Raw genomic sequence first — 22,402 nt, 5'->3', positions numbered from 1 at the left:
TTCACAGAACAGTATCATTATTTATTACGCGCCTCAATTCAAATGCGACCAGTCAGATGCATCTATTTTAAAAATGTTACATTGTATACATTTTCTCAACGGACACTGCCAGTGCTTCACAGTCCACACACATTATACACATCGCATCATAGCGAAGTCGGCAAAGAAATGTCCGCGAAGTCTATAGCATAGTTATAATTCAAATAAATTAGGTATTTTACATTCATTAGAAAGCACGGTCTTGGAGGTGCAAGTCAATTTGGAGGCTCATTCTCTTCAATTCAAAGCAAAGGATCATTACATAGCTGTATTCATAGCTTACCCGAGGCCTCTGTCCCTGGTATAAGAGACTTAATATGAACGTCTTTCTGGTACATCCCATCTCTTTCCCTTGACGAGGTCTGATAAAATGGTTATAGGAGAGGATTGCTGAGAATATTATTTTCCATCAGGCCTCGTAACTATGACAAATCTGGGAGATTTTAAATGAGAGACATATGGACAATATAATTGAAAAGATAACATGAATTTGATTTAACGAGTAATGACACTTTACAGCAATGCCTTTTTTCTCTACAGTTGATCTGAGTAATGTGATGTCGATTCTAGCCATAGTTTGTTTTCGGTCTTGGTCTTGGTCTGGACCAGTCTTGGTCTTGGTGTCGCCTTAGTGTGTCTTGGTCTTGATACCCTCCGGTCTCGGCAATGTCTTAGTCTCAGTTTAGGCGGTCTTGACTACAACACTACCTAAAGCGGAAATGTCTGCAAAATATCGGAATAGGAATTTCACCACTACTGACAATTCTAATCAAATCTTACCATTTCTATGGACTGTTTCTTCAAAGCTCAAATGTAAAATTTTGTATAGTCACTAGTTGCCCACACTGTCTGGTAAAAAAACAATCTAATAACAATGCTGAAATACAATGATAAATGGTATCCATCACTAGACCAATGAAATATTCTGATGGGATAATTGAACTGCTTAGAGCAACATGAACAAATAAATTCACCACAATATGTAAAAACTGTTTATTTTTTCCCCCCCAAGTCATTTTTTCCTCATATAAATATTATGTAAATAATGTAAATTCATATAGATTGTTAGTTTTAAAAGAACTAAAACATCATACCATTGCATATTGCAGCAATGAGTACAGAATTATTGAAAAGTGCTTGTTTTGTAAAATACTTTTTGCTTTAAACAGCAACAAACAGAATAAAACAGGTCAAAATAAACCATTAAAATGAAGGTATCTTCAATAATGAACAATCTACTAGTACAATAATGGTGCTTCACCAAAGAGTGATCATAATAAAGTATAACTACTTTTGAAGTTTAAAACATTCAAAAACAATCAATAAGAATAATGTCTCTGTGTGTGTTCTTGGTACCTCTCGCCATGTGCCAGTGTGAGCGACTAATGAATACAGCTCAAATTGTCTATGGATTCCCAAAGTCGTTCAACTCATAAAGAACTTCAGCAGTCTTGGAGGAATGCGTAGCTATTTTGTTCCCTTCTTTTCAGTCTTCGACCCTCGTTCAGGATTTATTCCCAGGAACGTCCTTAAAGAAACAGATGGTTTTATTTAGCAAGTAATGACATTAATGAAAATGAACAACAAAGTAACATGCAGACATGCAATGTTGAAAATTTGACATTGAATCAATATTGATTCAGAGGAGATTTGTGGTTATGGAGATGCCGATGCCTGACAGGGGCCGATAGCTCGACGTAAGCGCTTCTGCGCATGCTCACAGTCAACCGACCGAGTGACGCGAAGCACAAAGAAAAGCTCCGGCCTAAGACCGAAGTTGAAGAAATTGAGATGAAAAATACTCATATACTCATGAAACTTCGAGTATGAGTATTTCTTTGTAACAGCATTGAATTTACTTAAAGGATCTGAATACTCATCCCACCACTTTGGCAGCTAGAAAGGAACGGTAGAGTTCGACCAGATATTGCAAATAGATATTTAATTGTATCTTGTGGTAAAATAACGAGGGACCAGAATTAGATTTTACATATCCATGTGTAATACATAAACAGCTACAGTCTACTACAACTACCGCAAAGCCAAGCCGCCATTCCTCTCATTTTGGTTGAACACAGGTCAGTCACATGACGTTGGTCAAACTTCAGCTGGATTTAAATATGCTTGAGGCGAATAAGGCAAGATGTGTGTTTGTGCATTTTGTGCCTTCATTCAAATAAATGAGGGCTTAAGCTTTTTTCATGCTGGTCCAGTTGCTGCTTTACGCTTTCAGTTCTACAGGCATGACATAGGAAATGAGAAACACATGTTCACTGACAAGCAGGGAAAAGAGCAATAGTGAGCAAGGTTGTTTTAGTTCCAGGTGATAATAAATATTATTAATGAACCGAGATTTATGGTACAGACAGTAGTGTCAGCCATCCCTGTAGTTCAAGGGTGGGGAACCTGATTGATGCAGGGCGGATGAGGGTGTGGGTTTTTGGGATGACCATTTCCATCAGTTCAGTTTATTTTTATATAGTGCATTTCACAAGGGTGTCACCCCCAAGGTGCCTTACACTGGTGTGTTGCAATACAACATCATTAAAACAGAATTTTTGTTTGTTTCCCCAGTCCAGTCATTGTATTGTCCGTCTGCGTTTTGCCTGCCTTACCTGTAATTAAACCCCGTATTCCCCAATACCCTGACATCTGCACCTTTGTCTCCATTCCGTCCCCGCTCAGCACAACAATATTATTATAATTAAACGTATTAATTGTTTATTATCAATATTAAAATTATGAATAAGAAATATATATTTTTAAATGTATTTTATTATATAATAATAATTAGTGTTACTGTCTATCATTGTCTAAATGTATTTTTACTGTCTAAATATATGTATTCAGCTAGTGTAAACATGCACGATTCTATCACAGCAAATGCGAGGCTGAGACTGAAGCGTTACCCTTTGATGTGCCGCACGACTCATTTCTCCGCGCCTACAAGATATCTTAGGTCGGTGTTCAGGGTTTGACTTCTGAGATTCAGATCGAGCTCTAGATCATTTTTTTTCGAACTGGTTGGTTCGACTTTTAAGAAATTTGAGTTCTAATGAGTTCGAGAACTGAGGTACCACTGTATATCTTAAAATAAGACATTAGGGAAAATAAATAATGCTTGGTTAACCATTGTGTTATTTAATCTCATGGAGTACCTAGCCTTCCTTAGTCATCACGGTGACTTAAATGATTTTGCTTAATTTACTTTCTATGATTCCTGTATGTCAAAATAATCGCTGCTAAAACGAAGGTCAGTCCCATGACTTAAGCCGCATCATCTTATACAATATAGGGCTGCCAACTTTGGTCAGCTGGCAGACGTTTGATTTTTAATCCGAAACAAGTCTGCACATATATATGTATGTAACAGTTTTATTACCTTGTAAACATTCTGATCACTCATTAAGCTCATACACTGTCAGCTGCAGGGATTTGGCAGAGACTGGTGGCTGTGTGGGGCAGGTTGGTTGTCACCATTGGGTCTCAGTATTTTGTGTTAGTTTTTTGGTGTTACACAATATTAAATGTAAATGTAACTCTTACTAGGCAGCTGTTATCTTCTCCTCAGGTTCCTACTCACTGTGATGGAGCCCACAGCCTCTCTCAGCTCCTGCAGCTCCTTCTCGCTCATCTGGATTCTCTGCTGAATTTCCTCCTGTGTTCCATCCATTTGTTTCTACAGATGGAACAAAAGATGAAAAAAGAAGCTTGTGCTTCTTAAAAGCTGGAGACTCATAGTGAGGCTGGAGGTGAGTTTCACAGTAAGAGGCCAGACACACCAGGCAGGACTTGACAGCTTTGTGTTTTCTCCCAGTACAGACGTCACACTCCACATCTCCAGGTCCGGCATGATGGTCAGCAGGAGTAGCTGCTTGTAGTGTGTGTGTGTGTTATGGGTAAGTGGAGCAACAGGCACGGTGGGCAGTGCGAGTATACGACTGGTTTGGGTTCAATAAAAGCCTTTTGGTGGTTGAGTGTGGTAGAAATTTATGACACTCATTTGGTGTTTCAGGGAACAATCAACCCTCAATTACCACCGCGGTAATGCTCGAAGAATCTGTACGTTAACATAGCTTTTATAGTGGCACACGGATAGCTCACGCCCCCTCCTCAGAACCGGATCAAACCGATTAGGGGCGCCCACCTTGCAAAATATCTGCTTTATGCAGTTTGCGTCTTGCAAGCACGCATATACTTCATATAGTCTGTATCCTGCAGGCATGGGGCGCTTGCACTTTGCACACCCTCTACCTCTTAGCCCCCCCAACCCCCCCCCCCCCACACACACATTTTTGCAGCTTCTTTGTGGTTTTTCTGGCCTTTCTGATAAGCGTGCTCCAAGCGTTTGTAACTCTGAGGTGAACTCTTAACTCTCTTTAGGTTATTCTTGTGTGTTAGCTGTCTAACACACAAGCACTTCTGCATTACTATAAAAACACATTCCAAAGCTGAATGCAGAAACATCCCTCTAGTCATTTTTTCTCTCACATGAGCTTGGAGTCTTCTACGTCTGGTTAATTTAAACCGACAGGGTTTACCCATCAGCCGTTAGAGTGTTATCCTATAATTCTTGCATAGTCATAGCTGTTATTTTGTTCATTGAGAGAATATCCTAAGAACGCATGCTTTGAGAATAAAATGTTTCAAAAGTCTATTACAGTTAAAATCACACCATTCCCTAATAAAAAAATCTACAGTTTCTTATTTCCAGTAGCTCTCAATGGGACTATGTAAATCCTATATGATTTCCCAATATTCCAAAAATATTCCCTATTGTAATTCCGTAGAATTCTAAACATTTTGTGGTACAGTCCGGCCTTCTAAAATTACAACAGGATTTTCATCTAGAGCATAATTTCTTACAGAACTTTCTTTTTTCTCTGTATTGGGTTTTTGATTTAGGATTATGACCTAGCTAATATAATATAATACCATATAATATAATAGTATTCCTGTAGGTTTTCTACTTTTGTATCACCCAATGGTTGGTGTGCAATTCACTGTCAAAAATGTCATTGGATTTACCAAATTACCATTGCCATTTACTTAATGGACATTGCTTGCACATTAATGAAATCTGTAAAACGACACATAATTTCTCTTTACAATATTTAGTAGGCATAACTTGACCAACTAAATCCAGTGATTTTTTTTTACGTTAAGGTTACATGAAATGGGTGCAAGAGATTTACCATTTTACTATATAGTTTGGAAATCACAAAAGCAGAATATTATCCAGCCAATATAGCTATAAAAATGGACATTCTTAACATAAACATGCAAAAATATGCATCATTTTCAACTAGCGATATAGTTATAACTACTAGTATTTACAAAGAATCAGAATCACTTTATTTCACCAAATATGTTATACATACGAGGAATTTGCCTGTACCATCCGACCCTGACCTCTGTGACCTTTCCCCATGGGCGTCGTTAGGCCTATTTAGGGTGGGCTTCAGTCCCCCCAAAATGATCCCAAGCCCCCCCTAAAAATATAGTAATTATCATACTATTTTATAATTATATATCCATACATTTCATACAAGATATCACTGAGCGCAGGTACGCACTTAACAAATAGAAGCAAGACTATTATTAAAAATAATGCTGTAAGTCTAGCTATCATTATTTAATTAAAATTATGTACTGGCTGTTTAAGCTGCTATAGGTAGAGGCGGGCATTAGGACCCAGGCGGAAGCTACATGTCGCGGCTTGTTAACGAGTAGCAACGTTCAACAGAAAGAAGCGGCCAGATAATTTCATTGTCAGAGATTGTGAGTAGGTGTCAATAACTGTTAATTGCTTAACTTTACTTAGGTTTCCGTAAGTGAAAGGAAAGTGACGTTGTTGGCTATTTTAAAACTAATTTAGACTAACATAATGCTGCTGTCATAATTAGTTATTGTGATCAAAAACTTAATGGTAAGTGTCACAAAACAGGGACACTTACCATTAAGTGGATATATTTTTACAACAGCAAAAACAGAGACACTGAATTTCAGTTTATATACCAGATGGACAGGGGCGGATTAACGCACAGGCTAGATATGGCTTAAGCCTAGGGGCCCCACGTGTGCCAGCCTGCAAGGGGGCGGGGTTGGGGGGCCCACAGACTACTGTAGCCTAGGGGCCTCTGTACACCTTAAGCCGTCCCTGCAGATGGATATACGAAAGTATTTTGAAAGATTGAGGGAGAAGCCGGAGAGCGGCAGGGGAGCTGAGGCTGAGGGAGCGTGCATGATTAAGACTGGTGGAGCTTCACAGGTAAAGAGATTATTTGTTTTGTTGTTGTCGTTTTCTTCAGGGTGGAGCCTTTTAGATTAATGAGATAATAAAATTTAAGAAGCCTGTTTAGGTTTGGTGAAAAATTTTCAGCCCTCTATACGCGCTAATTCCTTCCTACAACCCTGGGGGCTGAGCCCCCCTTGTCCTTCAATCCTAGTGACGTCCCTGCCGTTCCCCTTTCTCTTAGTTCCTAGTATTGCCTAGTGTGTTTACTATACTTCCCGGACAAATGCATTGCTCTGTGGGCTGAGCATGTGGTTGTAACCCCTTTGGTCATGTATTCAAGACCAGCTTTATCTGTGTATTTGTAATTATTGGGTTGTGTTCCCCAGTATTTATTTTCTATTTTAGTTTTCTTGTTCCTAGTCTTTGGTTTGCGTTCTGTTTTGGGTTTTGCTAGGTGCTGGTGTTTGTGATTATATATTACTTGTCTTTGTTATAATCTTAGTGTTTGATTCTCTTTCTTAGTTTCCCTGTTGGTCTCATGGTTTCTTGATTAAGTTTATTTGACCCACCTGTTTCCCGGTTCCTCATGATTATTCTACCTGATTGCTCGCTGTCCTGCACCCTCTCTGATTGCTTAATTGTTTCATGTCTCACGCCTGCTGGTCATTGTGTGTGTGATTGTGTGTGAGTGAGTGAGTGAGTGAGAGAGAGAGTGCGTGTGCGTGTGCGTGTGCGAGCGGGTTTACCTATCCTTATGGCCCCATAACGTGATGAATATCTGTTTTTTTCCCTTATGGGGAACGGTTTCCTGGTCCCCATAAGGGAAAACTCTATTTCATAAAAATCGGTGACTGCTATGAAAATATTTTAAATGCAAAAACTCTTGTATTTTGTTAGGTTAATTACTGTATGGTTATGGTTAGGGCAGGGTAGGGGTGTGTGTGTGTGTGTGTGTGTGTGGTGGGGGGGGGGGAGAGTAAGTTTGTGTATGAGTTTGCTGCTGCTGCATTTGGCTGTTTCAGGTTACCGTTCAGTTCCTGGTCTTGCTCTGTTCCCGTACCTTTTCTTTACACTTCTTATTATTAGCCTCTGTTAGTTCAACATCATGCTCAACCCTTATTTAGTTCTTTAACTCTGCGTCTCCCTGTCCGTTTATGACCCCCTCGTGGTCCTTTGGTTTTGTATTAGTTTTAAATCCCGTGTTTCTTGGAGCCATAAGTGGATTGTCGCCTTCCTTCCGTACGCGACATGATTGACATGTAACATATTACACAGGCTGGACAAGTACAAACTATTTACATATATTCAAGGAAACTAAAAACTAAAGGATAAAAATAAGAATATGAATGGAGGACATAAACATAAGAATATTATATACAAATCATGTATGTGAGTGTGCACTTGTGAGGAACACAGATGGAATGTTATTTACAGTATGTTACAGGGTTACAAGTACTTTGTGCAAATGAGCAACAGTGCATGATGTGAAAGAGTTCAATGTGGTTGTTTAAAGTGCAGAGTGTCCACCACTGTTAATGAGCTCTGGGGAGAAGCTGCCCTCATGCCTTGTTGGGGGGGGGGGAGCTTGAGTGAGTAGAGTGAGGCAGTGAGTAGCTCAGTGGGTTAAGTCTCTGTACCTGTGATCAGAAGTTTGCTGGTTTGAGCCCCAGCCTTGGCAGAACAGTCACATGGCCATGGGCCTCTTCAGTGAAGTTCTTACCCCCCCCCCCCCTCCGCTCCAGGGGTGCTGCATGATAGCTAACCCCGTGCTGTGACCCCAATCTATGGACAGCAAGATTGGATCAGCAAAGAAAAACATTCTCATTTACTGGTGCGAATGGCAAATGAAGCATGCTTGTTTCTTGAGTCTTCTACCAGATGGACAAGGTCGTGTCCAGGGTGAGAGGGGTCAGCTATGATCTTCCCCGAGGGATTTGTGACCCTGCTGTTTTAAGTATGCAGAAGCGTTGGCAGAATACAGCTGATAATTCGCTCCACTGTCCTGACTACATGATGGAGTTTGGCTCCCTCTTGTGAGGGGGAGGAAGGCTGAGGGGACAAACAGAGGAGCAGGACAGGCAGGGTGGGTCAGGGCTAGACGAAAGACAGACGAACCGTTCAATATGTCGCATGGATCAACAATACCGTGCACCAGAGGTAAGTCTGCTGAGCTCTTTTAAGCTGCCAGCCACAGGTTGAAATAAAGAAGAAATAAAGACCTAATTTATGTTAAATTAATGGCCTTGGGATAACAAATTTACCTGTCTTGTCTTTGACTCACCAGCATAATGCATGTTGGTTACACTAACATATGTTGTGTTTTGGTGCTGGTGGACCAGTATCATTCATGAAATATTGCTGGTGGACCAGCTCCATGTGCATGTTGACCAGAACAGCTATGCTGGTCCACCAGCTATACCAGCACCAAACCAGCATAGACTAGCATGGAAATCATGCAGGTCAATGTTATTTTTTTCAGCGGGGATATGGTTTATGCACTGACAGAAAAATAATGATATTTTGTGGGGATGGAGCAGCTCTGCAGGTTGAGAATCAGAATGTTGCTGGTTCAAATTCTCTGATCAGCGGAGGGATCCTACCATTTGGCCTTTGTGCAAGGCCCTTAACCCCAGTGTGTGTCTGCGTGTATGTGTGAAGAAATATAAATAAAAGGCCGTGTTGAATTTTGATCACAATTGCAATGTGTTATCTAGACTGACATCCCCTGCATTTCCCATAAATATCACAAAAAGGAAACAAAAATTCAGTAGAAAAAGCATGATTTTACAGGTTTCCTAAAACAGAGTATTGTCATGATATCAGTACAGATTTAGAGAAAATACCACCAATGAAACAGTAGACGCCCCCCTTCTTATGAATGAGTTACGTTCCGAATGGCCGTTTGTAACTTGTATGTTGTTCGTAAATGTTCGTAAGTCGTTATTCAACATCATTCTAAGGGTATACGCAAGTACAAAGAACTAGGATGCTGGGAGTACGCACGCTACGCTGCTGTGCGGCGGGAGTAGCGGCCAGAAGTCGTACTAGGCAGAATTGGCAAAAAATTTGATGTTGCGGACAGGAAACGGGAGCCCAAGGAACACAATTTGGACTTACAGTCTTCTTCGTTCATATGTCTGAAAGTTCGTAAGTTGAAATTTCGTAAGTAGAGGAGTTTCTGTACAATAGTTTAAAAGAAAGGCAATGTGTATGTGATGGTAGCCAGTCAAGTGTCTTTTACACAGGTTAAAAAAAAACAAATAAATGAATACTTAATCACTGTATTGACACGGGGTTTATCAAAATAATTCATGTCTTGTTTACATAGAAGCATGATGTGTATTACAAAGGCATACAGAATATTCATTAGAAAATTATCCCACTTACTCCTTGGTACTCATAATATAGACTATATGGACAAAAGTATTGGGACAGCTGGCCATTACACCTACAGGAACTTTTATCACATCCCATTCTAAATCCATAGGCATCAATATGGAGCTGGTCCCTCTTTGTAGCTATAACAGCTGCTACTCTTCTAGGACAGCTTTCTAGGACAATTTTGAGTGTGTCTGTGGGATTTTTTGCCCATTCATCCAAAAGAGCATTTGAGATCAGGCACTGATAATGGACATGAAGGCCTGACTTGCAAAATCCATTCTAGTTCAATCAAAAGGTGTTTGATGGGGTTGAGGTCAGGGCTCTGTGGGGGCCAGTCAAGTTCTTCCACACCAAACTCACCCAACCATGTTCTTATGGACTTTTTTATGCAATCAGACGCAGTCATGCTGGAAAAGAAAAGGATTTTCCCAAAACTATTCCCACAAAGTTTGTTCAAAATGTCTTGGTATGCTGAAGCATAAGGAGTTGCCATAACTGGTACTAACCCAACCCCTGAAAAATAACCCCAAACCATTATTCCTCCTCCACCAAGCATTACAGTTGGCAGAGTGCAGTCAGGCAGGTAATGTTCTCCTGACATCCACCAAATCCAGACTGATCTATCAGACTCCAGACAGAGAAGCGTGATTCTTCACTCCACAGAACACGTTTCCACTGCTCCATAGCCCAGTGGTTATAGTCCATGCTTTACACCACTCTATCTGACACCTGGCATTGTGCTTGGTGATGTTGGGGCTTGCATGCAGCTGCTCAGCCATGGAATCCCATTCCATGAAGTTCCCGACACAGTTTGGAACTCTGCAGCTATTGAGTCAACAGAGCATTGGTCAAACATACACGTCATGTGCCTCAGCACTCGGTGACCCGCTCTGCTACTTTACGTGGCCTGGCACTTTGTGCCTGAGTCTCTGTTGTTCCAAAATGCTTCCACTTTGCAATAACACCACTTGCAGTTGACTCTGGAATATCCAGCAGGGAAAAAAATTCATGAACTGACTTCCCAAGGTGGCATCCAATGACAGTAACACGCTTGAATTCTTCAGAACGACTCATTCATTCATAAATGTTTATAAACCTGACTGCATGGCTGGGGGCTTGATTTTATATACCTGTGGCAATGGGTCTAAATGAAACACCTGAATTCAATGATTAAGAGGTGTATCAGTACTTTTGTCCATATAGTGTACATTTTACAACAAGGTAGCAAACTGAATGTAAAAATAACAACAAAAATAATAATAAAAAAACTTCTTGCTGCTAATGTTGCCGTTTGAATGATACTGTGAACATAACTGATCGTTATCTTTGAAAGATCTTGAAGACATTGCATGTATAACGTCATTTTGACTGACTAGAATTGGAAAGTTGAACTGGAAATCATACGTCGTTCTTAAGACATCTCTGTAGATGTTTTTGGTAACACTTTACATATTATGCTATTACTTATGTATTAATTAAAGACAAACCAAGTCTTAGTTACATACTGATCTCATGTTTGTTAATCATTAACGAATCATGATGCATCTTTCATCCCAAGCAGTTACTATTTTTACTATATCTGTTAATTCTGTAAACGTTGATAAACTACGGATGTAACTACCATAGGAACTACTGAAGGAACAAGTAATGAATAACACAATGAAATACTGACATCATGTTTGTTCATCATTAACTAATGAAGATGCATCTTTTATCTTAGGTAGCTACTATATTTGTTCATGATTTGTACTTCAGTAGTTACTGAGTTACTACTAAGTATTTGTGCCCCCGCAAGTAAGGTGTTATAGTTTTTTCTGTTTTTACTTTATATGAATTTCATGAAACATTTTCTTAACAAAAACTGATTATTTGCTGTAAATGAATGAATTGCATTTCTTTGTAGTCAATTTCCTGTAATCTGATCTTAGACGATTAGCTAATTTTCATTAAATATCACTCAGCTTTACTGAAAATTCACACCATTTATAATACTTAAATGCAAACCCAGGATAGAGGGGCTTAGTGAACGTGGTCTGGACCATGTACAGGAGGGTCATTTTGCCAGATGTTGCATCAGAGACACTGTAGAAGGACAGAGTTCCTGCCTTGTGATCCAGGTACACCCCTATCCTGGAGGAACGGGGGCCAGATACTGCAGTGTACTTATTATTGTGCCAGAATGAGTAACTATCGGGATCGCAGTTCAAACACCAGGACTTGTCATTGTTCCCGAGTGCGCTGTCATCACCCCGTCCTTTCCTGGTGATCCCCTTATATGTGACGCCTATTCCGACCCCATCCCCGTTCCACTCAACCTCCCAGTAGCAGCGCCCAGTCAGACCCTCTGTACACAGCACTTGGTCATGCCAATCAAACCTCTCTTGGTGATCAGGATATGACTGTGTCTCTCTCTTCCATGTCACCACTCTGTTCCCCTCAGACAGATGGAGGTTTCTGTTTGCTGTGTTGGGGTCCAGAGTGACCCGACAGGAATCTGATGGAGGAGAACATCAGAAGGTGATGTTTTGGTCTTTGCTCCTTTGCACCATTTGGTGATATTTGATATGATTTTTACACAGCTTAGTTTGCATGTGCTCTTTCTTTTTATGATGTTTCTCTTTTGTATGGTGTCATAATTCACAAAACCCCTCCTGGAGCCGACACCTTATCGTGGTGGAGGGGTTTGCGTGTTCCAGTGATCCCAGGAGCTAAGTTGCCCGGGGCTTTATGCCCCTGGTAGGGTCACCCAAGGCAAACAGGTCCGGGGTGAGGAACCAGACAAAGTTCGGCTCAAAAGACCCCATATGATGAAGAAAATATTGGAACCACGTTTTCCCTTGCCCGGACGCGGGTCACCGGGGCCCCCCCCTGGAGCCAGGCCTGGGGGTGGGGCTCGATGGCGAGCGCCTGGTGGCCAGGCCTATACCCATGGGGCCTGGTCAGGCACAGCCCGAACAAGGCCCGTGGGTCCCCCTTCCAATAGGCTCACCACCCGTAGGAGGGGCCATAGGGGTCGGGTGCATTGTGAGCTGGGCAGTGGTCGAAGGCGGGGACCTTGGCGGTCCGATCCTCGGCTGCAGAAGCTAGCTCTTGGGACATGGAATGTCACCTCTCTGATGGGGAAGGAGCCTGAGCTGGTGCGCGAGGTTGAGAAATTCCGGCTAGACATAGTCGGGCTCACCTCGACGCACGGCTTGGGCTCTGGAACCAGTCTCCTTGAAGGTGGTTGGACCCTATTCCACTCTGGAGTTGCCTGCGGGGAGAGGCGCCGAGCGGGGGTGGGCATACTTATTGCCCCCTGGCTGGGTGCCTGTACATTGGGGTTTACCGCGGTGGACAAGAGGGTAGCCTCCCTTCGCCTTCGGGTGGGGGGACGGGTTCTGACTGTCGTTTGTGCATATGCACCGAGCGGCAGTTCAGAGTACCCACCCTTTTTAGAGTCTCTGGAAGGGGTGTTGGAGAGCATTCCTTCTGGGGACTCTCTTGTTCTACTGGGGGACTTCAATGCTCACTTGGGCAATGACAGTGAGACCTGGAGTGGCGTGATTGGGAGGAACGGCCCCCCCGATCTGAACCCGAGTGGTGTTCTGTTGTTGGACTTCTGTGCTCGCCACGGATTGTCCATAATGAACACCATGTTCAGGCATAAGGGTGTTCATATGTGCACTTGGCACCAGGACACCCTAGGTCGCAGTTCGATGATCGACTTTGTAGTCGTGTCGTCGGACTTGCGGCCGCATGTCTTGGACACTCGGGTGAAGAGAGGGGCGGAGCTGTCAACTGATCACTACCTGGTGGTGGGTTGGCTCCGCTGGTGGGGGAGGAAGCCGGCCAGGCCTGGCAGGCCCAAACGTATAGTGAGGGTCTGCTGGGAACGTCTGGCTGAATCCCCTGTCAGGAGGAGTTTCAACTCCTACCTCCGGCAGAACTATTCCCATGTCCCGCGGGAGGCGGGGGACATTGAGTCCGAATGGGCCATGTTCCGCGCCTCCATTGTGGAGGCGGCTGACCGGAGCTGTGGCCGTAAGGTAGTCGGTGCCTGTCGTGGCGGCAATCCGCGAACCCGCTGGTGGACACCAGTGGTGAGGGATGCCGTCAAGCTGAAGAAGGAGTCCTATCGGGCCTATTTAGCCTGTGGGACTCCAGAGGCAGCTGACGGGTACCGGCAGGCCAAGCGGGATGTGGCTTCGGCGGTCGCTGAGGCAAAAACTCGGGTTTGGGAGGAGTTTGGCGAGGCCATGGAAAACGACTTCTGGACGGCTTCGAGGCGTTTCTGGTCCACCATCCGGCGGCTCCGGGTGGGAAAGCGGTGCAACATCAACACTGTTTATGGTGGGGATGGGGTGCTGCTGACCTCAACCCGGGACGTTTTGGGTCGGTGGAGGGAGTACTTCGAAGACCTCCTCAATCCCACCAACACGCCTTCCGACGTGGAAGCAGAGTATGGGGACTTGGGTGTGGACTCCCCTATCTCGGGGGCGGAGGTCGCTGAGGTGGTTAAAAAGCTCCTCGGTGGTCGAGCCCTGGGGGTGGATGAGATCCGCCCAGAGTTCCTGAAGGCTCTGGATGCTGTGGGGCTGTCTTGGTTAACACGCATCTGCAGCATCGCGTGGACATCGGGGGCAGTGCCTCTGGACTGGCAGACCGGGGTGGTGGTCCCCCTCTTCAAGAAAGGGGACCAGAGGGTGTGCTCCAACTATAGGGGGATCACACTCCTCAGCCTCCCTGGTAAGGTCTATTCGGGGGTTCTGGAGAGGAGGGTCCGCCGGATTGTCGAACCGCGGATTCAGGAGGAGCAGTGTGGTTTTCGCCCCGGCCGTGGAACAGTGGACCAGCTCTATACTCTCCGCAGAGTTCTGGAGGGTTCATGGGAGTTTGCCCAACCAGTTTACATGTGTTTTGTGGACTTGGAAAAGGCATTCGACCGTGTCCCTCGGGGAGTTCTGTGGGGGGTGCTCCGGGAGTATGGGGTACCGGGCTTCCTTTTAAGGGCTGTTCGGTCCCTGTATGACCGGTGCCAGAGCTTGGTCCGCATGGGCGGCAATAAGTCGGACTTGTTTCCGGTGAGGGTTGGACTCCGTCAGGGCTGTCCTTTGTCACCGATTCTGTTCATAACTTTTATGGACAGAATTTCTAGGCGCAGCCAGGGCGTTGAGGGTGTCCGGTTTGGTGACCTCAGGATTAGGTCTCTGCTTTTTGCAGATGATGTGGTCCTGTTGGCTTCATCAGACCGTGACCTTCGGCTCTCGCTGGGACAGTTCGCAGCCGAGTGTGAAGCGGCTGGGATGAGAATCAGCACCTCCAAATCCGAGACCATGGTCCTCAGCCGGAAAAGGGTAGAATGCTCTCTCCGGGTCGGGGATGGGATCCTTCCGCAAGTGGAGGAGTTTAAGTATCTCGGGGTCTTGTTCACGAGTAGGGGGACGATGGAGCGAGAGGTCGACAGGCGGATCGGTGCGGCTTCCGCAGTGATGCGGGCGCTGCATCGGTCTGTCATGGTGAAGAAGGAGCTGAGCCAAAAGGCGAAGCTCTCGATTTACCAGTCGATCTACGCTCCTACCCTCACCTATGGTCACGAGCTATGGGTAGTGACCGAAAGAACGAGATCGCGAGTGCAAGCGGCCGAAATGAGTTTCTTCCGCAGGGTGGCTGGGCTCTCCCTTAGAGATAGGGTGAGGAGCTCGGTCATTCGGGAGGGACTCAGAGTAGAGCCGCTGCTCCTCCGCATTGAGAGGAGTCAGATGAGGTGACTCGGGCATCTGATTAGGATGCCTCCTGGACACCTCCCTGGTGAGGTATTCCGGGCATGTCCCACTGGGAGGAGGCCCCGGGGAAGACCCAGGACACGCTGGAGGGACTATGTCTCTCGGCTGGCCTGGGAACGCCTCGGGATTCCCCCAGAGGAGCTGGATGAAGTGGCCGGGGAGAGGGAAGTCTGGGATTCCCTGCTGAGACTGCTGCCCCCGCGACCCGACCTCGGATAAGCGGGAGAAAATGGATGGATGGATGGATGGATGGTGTCATAAATCTCCAAGTTCTCGGCCATTAGAAAGTTGGTTTTTCCAGCTGATGCTGGCCATATCTTTTTTATTTTAAAACTTTCTCTCGGGGATCAATAAAGTTAATTTTATTACTGAATCTATTTATTGCAACAGTTATGTAGATATAATACCGTTCTGAAAACAGAATGGTAGTGTTTTATCAGTCCTTGTCTGGAAATTTTCTTATCAATTTCAAGCCTTACTTTGCTGAGCCACACACTGCCCCAAATTATATTTATTCAATTACTTTTCATATTGTTCTGTTCACCCTAATAATACCCGAGAGAACAAGTGAAGGAGAATAATGAGACACATCAGGGGGGTATTCCAGAAAGCAGGTTATGTGACATACCCGGGTAAGTTTAAGGGTAAGTTAGTGGATAACCTCAACTTTCGGTTCCAAAAACGGAGGTTAACTTTCTTGGTATGTACGTAACCATAGCAGCTTACTCTCTGAAGAAAACCTGCTACTGAGCAGGTTATGTTCCAGGGTCAGTTTGTTGCAGAAGGTTACTGAGCATGGCGTGCCCTTTTGATGACGATCCTGTGGACGTGGAGGCATAAATTATACGAGGTTTTTTTCGCCGGGAGAGAGTTATAAGACCACGTATTGATATCTTTTCATTTCCTAATGATTATTTGAAAAAGCGTTATCAGTTTTCAAAAGAATCGTTCATTTACTTAACATCTCTTGAAACCGCACATTGCAAATGTCACAAACCCAAACCGCGGGTCTGCGCTTAGCACAGAAAACATTCTGTACACAGCGCTTCGGTTTTTTGCGTCAGGGCATTTTTTGTGCAATATGGGCGACGCAGAGCATGTAGGAAAGGCAACTGTGTGTAGAGCCGTTCGCACAGTATGTCTGGTATTTAACGCTTCTTACACACGTTTGTACAGTTCCCTGTCCATAAAGCTCTGCGTGTTATTGAAGAGGAATTCCACAGAGTGGTAGGTTTGTCCTTTGTAGTAAAATCTATGATGCATATTTAATATGTAGTCATACTATTTATATCTATAGCCTACATGTATTCATCCTGCACACACACACACTTGATACTTCCATATATGACTTTCTATTTCAGGGTTTCCAAATGTAATTTGTAATACATGTATAGTGACAATAAAAGGCATTCATTCATTCATTCATTCATAATTGGGTGCATTGATGGCACCTACATTCCTATTAAAGGTCCTTCAATAAATGAGGGAGACTATGTTGATAGATAGATAGATAGATAGATGTCTTTATTGTCACGATACAAGTACAGCGAGATAGCGGAGGAAATCTATTCATAGTATCAATGTGCAGGTAACTTGATTTTGTATCCTTAATTTTTTGCCTTGTTAAAATCATCAAACTCATTACTTTTTTCCACTAACTATAGGTAATCATTACAGGACAGTACAATGCTGGTTACCACTGGTTGTCCTCAGATGGGGTGAGGGGAGGTGGTGGTGGGCCCCCGCCAGTTAGACGGGCTTCAGCCTTTTTTCTATTAGCTACATGACAGAAAGAATATACTAAATCGTGTTTAATAAATAGTTAAGTGATCGTGTAATCAATTACCTTTTTGCAGAATGTTTTTGTGTTTCATTTTGACTTGGCTCAAAGTTCTTCTGGCTCCAGAAGGAATACACCTTATTAAATAAGAAACCATATATTCCTAGTCGATACACATTGTTATTTTAACCTAAAGAAATGAATGGCAGGAAAAGTAAATGCTTTCATAGTGATTTAACAGTCAAAAGGATACGGAAGGGTTACGTGTTTAATTATTTTTCATTATAATAAAAGGGGAGGCGATGTCAAATTTGCAATTTAATACACACGCATTTACTCTGTCCGTTATTTTTTGCCAAGCCAACTCTTTCTTTAGCCGATGCAGCCGTATTGCTTTTTTTCATTATTATTGGCTTGAATTCGTCATATGCGTGCATTAAAACTTCCAACTCCGCCTCTGTGAAGTATGCCGCTCTCTTTTTTTCACTTTGATTTTCCATTCTGACTCGTGAAATCGGCGATCAATTGAAAACGTCTTTATTTATGCACGGTGCACGCGCCTTAACTCTGGGTAACCAATAGGAGGTTGATTGAACTTACTCTTCTCAGGTGTTTTGGAACCGACATACTCATGGTATGCGGGTTTGGCGTATATCAACCCAGAGGTTAAGATTTACCAAATGGTAAGTTAACCAAGCTTTCTGGAATACCCCCCAGGTGTAGGTATGCAAAGGGATTGAAATGGAAATTATCTGTGCAGCTAATGTAAATGTGAAAGGTCAGGGGGCAGCGGGAGAGAGTAAGAGAAACACAATAAAACACACTCCACCTCATACAGGGAGAGAGAAGTGTGTGTGTGTGTGTGTGTGTGTGTGTGAACAGACTCACATTGTAAGAATTTTGCTCTGGTCCTGGGCACTAATACTGGTAGGATGGTGTCTTTAGTAACTAAAAAGAGACAGAGAGAGACAGGGATGTGAGTAAATGGGATTCACTTGTGAGAGACAATAGCACTAGGGTATTATTATTATTATTGTTGTTGTTGTTGTTGTTGATATTATTAATTTAACAGGCATTTTAACAAACTGCTTATTATTCTAAGTTTAACATTAAACAAGGTTTGTGGATTGTATTATTTAAAAGAAATAGGATTTTATGAACCAGATTTGTAGTTTAATTTTGAGCTCATTCAATGTCTTTCACCAAGATTTAGAACAGGATTTAAAACAGAATTTAATTTAATCACACAAATACAAGACTGACTGTAATACATACTCTCTCCTAATTGTCTATATTAATATTAATAAACATTTTTGCCATATTGAAAAACTGAATTTCTCTTGTTCAGATAAAAGTGGAAGTGATTCTGTTACATACTTTCAATGCAAAGCCCATATTATTATGAATGAATGTTTAAAATGTGTTTCATTATTAACCTGCATCCTTGATCTCTGCTGTTGTTGTTCTGCAAACATTCTCCAGTTGGTCCTTCAGATCAGAAACCACCTTCCTCACATTCCCAAAAATAAAGCATGAATTGACTGAGATTTTGGGTCCAAATCCAACTTCAGGGAGGACAGGAAGACACAGGAACCTCTACAGACACATTAAATGGCTTCATCAAAACAAATGTGCACAATATCTCAATTAAAAGGAACATTTTCTGGCTGGCAAATGAAAAAGAACTTGAATATATGCAAATGAACATAGACATCCATTTGAATACTCTGGTTCTCATATTGTTTAAGTAGCTGTTCTGTTACCTGGAGGAAATGGATGTGATCCTCTGTGTGTGAAATTTGCTCCAGCTCAGAGTGTCTCCTCTTCAGTTCATCAATCTCCTGCTCCAGTCTCTCCATGTGTCCTTCAGTCTGACTCACTGCAGCCTTCTCCTGATCTCTGATCAGCTTTGTCACCTCAGAGCGTCTTCTCTCAATGGAGCGGATCATCTCGGTGAAGATCCTCTCGCTGTCCTCCACTGCCGTCTGTGCAGAGCTCTGTCAGAGGCACATACAAAGGACAGATGTATCTTCAGCTCTCACTGGGAGCCAAGATCAGACTCAGAGGCAGACATTTCAGGTCCAGAAAGTAAAAATCCAAACCAGGATTTTGTTTCAACCAACCAGTTGAGTACCCTGTGACTGTGACTCTTTATATTCAACTGATTGGTTGAAAAAAAATCCTGGTTTGGATTTTTACTTTCTGTACCTGAAATGTCCACCTCCGATCAGACTGGATGGTGACCAAACACTAAGATCCTCTTTGGCTGAGTGAGGGATGGTTCAGGCTGAGCCCTGAAATGTCTCCTCCAGCGGGCAGCTGTTATCTTCTCCTCTGCCTCTTACTCACTGTGATGGATCCCACAGCCTCTCTCAGCTCCTGTAGCTCCTTCTCTCTCATCTGGATTATCTGCTGAATTTCCTTCTGTGTTTCATCCACTTGCGTCTACAGATGGAAATAAAGATGAAAAATGCTTTTCTTTAAAATTTTTGTGCATCTTTTTTTCAGACCCCCAAAAGGATATGGAGGGGTGGTGGTAGGGGGGAAAATCAATGGTTGGGAAAAAAAAAGAAATAAGAATTTGACCCCCATAGTTTAATGCTTAAAGTATGTTTACTGAATATGTCCGTCATTCAGGATTATATTTATTAGACCTATTTCATTTGTACTTTAAATGAACACAGTGTAGCTATTAATAGTAAAGGAAAAGTATCGTGAGATCTCGCAAAATTCCATGTTTTTCTAACCATTAGTATTTATTTTTTTTTGCTCTTCTTTCACTTGATCTAAACAGGATTCATTTCTGTCTTTTAAACATTTTTTTAACCTTTCCTTTATTGCACAAGTACAGGTTAACACTTTAAAAGGGTACATCAATTTTTGAATACTTTACGTTTAACATAACTAACACTGCTTTGTATGTGGGGTAGCCGCTATCAGGTATATAACAGCACCTTTACTTGAAGGAAGCATCATGCCAAAATAAGACAAAAAAAAGCCCCCCAAACTGAGAAAAACTTGTTTGACCCTCTTACTGTGTGTGATATATACATATTAGATACTGTTGGAGTACGCCGTCTCCACCGGTCCGTGGATGAGAAGAGATTCACCGCTGACACGAGGAGAAGTTGCAAATCACCGGTTTATTCTCTTGACTGATTATAATCCGGGAGCGGCCGTCTGACGTACATTCAGCATGTACAGGAGGAGGCTCTGCCATATGTATCAGCTGTATCCCTTTTAAAGCCCTTTGGGCATCCCTCCCCCTCTCGGTACCTTCCGTCTACGTGACAACCACATGTTTGACATTTACTCTAGTTAGTCGGTTAGTACTTGTCCTTCTGGAAGTGGAAGGCTACAGATACGTAAGGGCCGCTGACATTTTTCTGTCGCTCCCTCTATCGGAACCCGATTAGGTATCCTTGCCCTGCCGGCACCAGTCAGTTCTCGTTTCAGTTAACTGCATTTTTTAGATTGACCCCCCCCCCCCCCTTCATCATGCCCTGCTTTAAGCTATATTCTCCTTTTCCTCTATTCATTGTATGTTCTTTATAATTCTGTTGAATCCCACAATACATAATAGAGGTTCTTGTCTCACCTGTATCTCCTCCCTTTGTACAGCAGCTGAGATTGTATCATGGCCTCTGTGTTCATACGTCATACAGAGATTACAGATACACTGCTGGTCGGTGCGGCAGTAGACCTCCAGGGGTTTGTCATGGTGGGAACAGAGCTTGTCCTGCAGATGTCCAGTGGCATCAGTCAGCTTGTGCTTCTTAAAAGCTGGAGACTCATGGTGAGGCTGGAGGTGAGTTTCACAGTAAGAGGCCAGACACACCAGGCAGGAATTTACAGCTTTGCGTTTTCTCCCAGTGCAGACGTCACACTCCACATCTCCAGGTCCAGCATAATGGTCAGCAGGAGTAGCTGCATGTTGCGCAGCCTTCTTCAGTTTATCTACCACTTCAGCCAGCATGGTGTTTCTGCCCAGAACAGGTCTACGCTTGAAGGTTTTTCTGCACTGGGGGCAGCTGTAAACTCTAACAAGACTCTCCAGATCCCAGCAGCTCTTAATGCAGCTCATACAGTAATTGTGTCCACAGGGAATAGTCACTGGATCCTTCAGTAGATCCAAACAGATCGGACAGCTGAACTCATTCTGATCCACTGTGACACTGGCTTCTGCCATTTTCCCACAGATACTGATAGGACTCAGTTTCGTTTTCTCTCACAGTCGTCTGTGTGTGAGAGTGGGAGGAATTTCCTGCTTCTCAGGCTGCAGTAGGTGTGGTTTTGAACTGAGGCCAGACTGAGAGGAACAGACTGGGCAAGCAATGGAGTTCATGAGTACAATAGCAATGTAAAAAATTGTTAATCAACTCAATATTTATGTAGTGTTTGTAATTAAAGTTTATAGAAAAACAATATCCAAACACTACATTGTGATGTATGTTTGGTAGAAGATAGTTTGTATACAGAAAAAAAAACCGAATTTCACTTTTTGTGTGGCTAACTTTACTGTAGATAAATATGTAAATACATTTAATCTACCGCCATCTGTTAGTGTTAATATGTTAGTAGTGTAGTGGATGACTCTGGGTGTGGTCGTTCCCTGCATGGTAATGAGAAACACCTGTGACTGGGATGGGGGGGGGGAGTTATATAGAGGTCGGGAATAGGAAAGAGGGAAGGAGAGGGAGGGAGTGGAGGGGAGGGGAGGGCAGGGCCGGGCCGGGCCAACAGTAAGGAAAGGAGGCTGTAGGAGAAACCTCAGACGGGGGACTGCAGTCAGCATTTTGTGGGAAAAGCAATGTGTTTGTCGCTGGTGGTAAATCGGCCGTGCATGAAGATAGTTACGGGAGGAGTGAATGTTTAGAGAAGTACAGAAGTTTTGGAACTACAGAAGTTTTAGGGCTGGCAGCGAGGACCAGAGGACTGATGCAGGCCCAGTCGGCTGAGGAACTTTAACCCCCCTTCCCTGGAGAACGCGGGGGAGCCGGGTGTGCTCCTCTTTAGGGAAGTAGCTGCTTTTTAGTGCTGCATTGTTGGGGGGTGTGTGTGTGTGAGTGAAAGATCTATGAAATCTAGGGTTTATGGTTACGAGCATGAGGGCGGGGTTAGGGGGAGAGAGAGAGAGAGGAGACATGCCGCTTCTTTCAAAAAGATTTATGACATAAGGGTCAAAAGGTTACGGGTCAA

General features: G+C 43.4%; 1 protein-coding gene across 4 annotated transcripts; it reads right to left on the bottom strand.

Annotated features, from left to right (window-relative positions):
- Positions 1-21,461, bottom strand: LOC111857151 (E3 ubiquitin/ISG15 ligase TRIM25-like). Of its 4 annotated transcripts, none has more exons than XR_011989840.1 (8): positions 20,802-21,461; positions 19,553-19,648; positions 18,967-19,200; positions 18,640-18,799; positions 18,092-18,151; positions 12,035-12,152; positions 3,586-3,718; positions 1-1,567 (listed from the first exon to the last, which is right to left on the bottom strand). XR_011989840.1 is itself a non-coding variant. In XM_072710516.1 (8 exons), the coding sequence occupies exons 1-7, from the start codon at positions 21,390-21,392 to the stop codon at positions 3,670-3,672; spliced, it is 1,308 nt and encodes a 435-aa protein (XP_072566617.1). In that variant the 5' UTR covers positions 21,393-21,461; the 3' UTR covers positions 1-1,567; positions 3,623-3,669. The 4 variants fall into 4 exon arrangements, 3 of the variants coding, with proteins under 3 accessions (XP_072566617.1, XP_072566616.1, XP_023693463.2); XM_072710516.1 differs by having other exon boundaries at positions 3,623-3,718; XM_072710515.1 differs by having other exon boundaries at positions 1-3,718.
- Positions 21,462-22,402: the final 941 nt, after the last annotated feature.

Source organism: Paramormyrops kingsleyae, chromosome 4 (assembly GCF_048594095.1).
Source record: "Paramormyrops kingsleyae isolate MSU_618 chromosome 4, PKINGS_0.4, whole genome shotgun sequence".
Classification (NCBI taxonomy): Eukaryota; Metazoa; Chordata; class Actinopteri; order Osteoglossiformes; family Mormyridae; genus Paramormyrops; species Paramormyrops kingsleyae.
This window is presented reverse-complemented; position numbering and strand designations above follow the sequence as displayed.

Bases quoted from the DNA above. Each gene is read 5' to 3' on its own strand.
- LOC111857151 (XM_023837695.2), bottom strand. From the start codon at position 21,392: ATGGCAGAAGCCAGTGTCACAGTGGATCAGAATGAGTTCAGCTGTCCG. The intron at 19,201-19,552 runs GTGAGTAAGAGG...TGCCTCTGACAG, and splicing joins AGGCTGTGGGATCCATCACA to AGCTCTGCACAGACGGCAGT. The intron at 18,800-18,966 runs GTAACAGAACAG...ATGTGTCTGTAG, and splicing joins ATCACATCCATTTCCTCCAG to AGGTTCCTGTGTCTTCCTGT.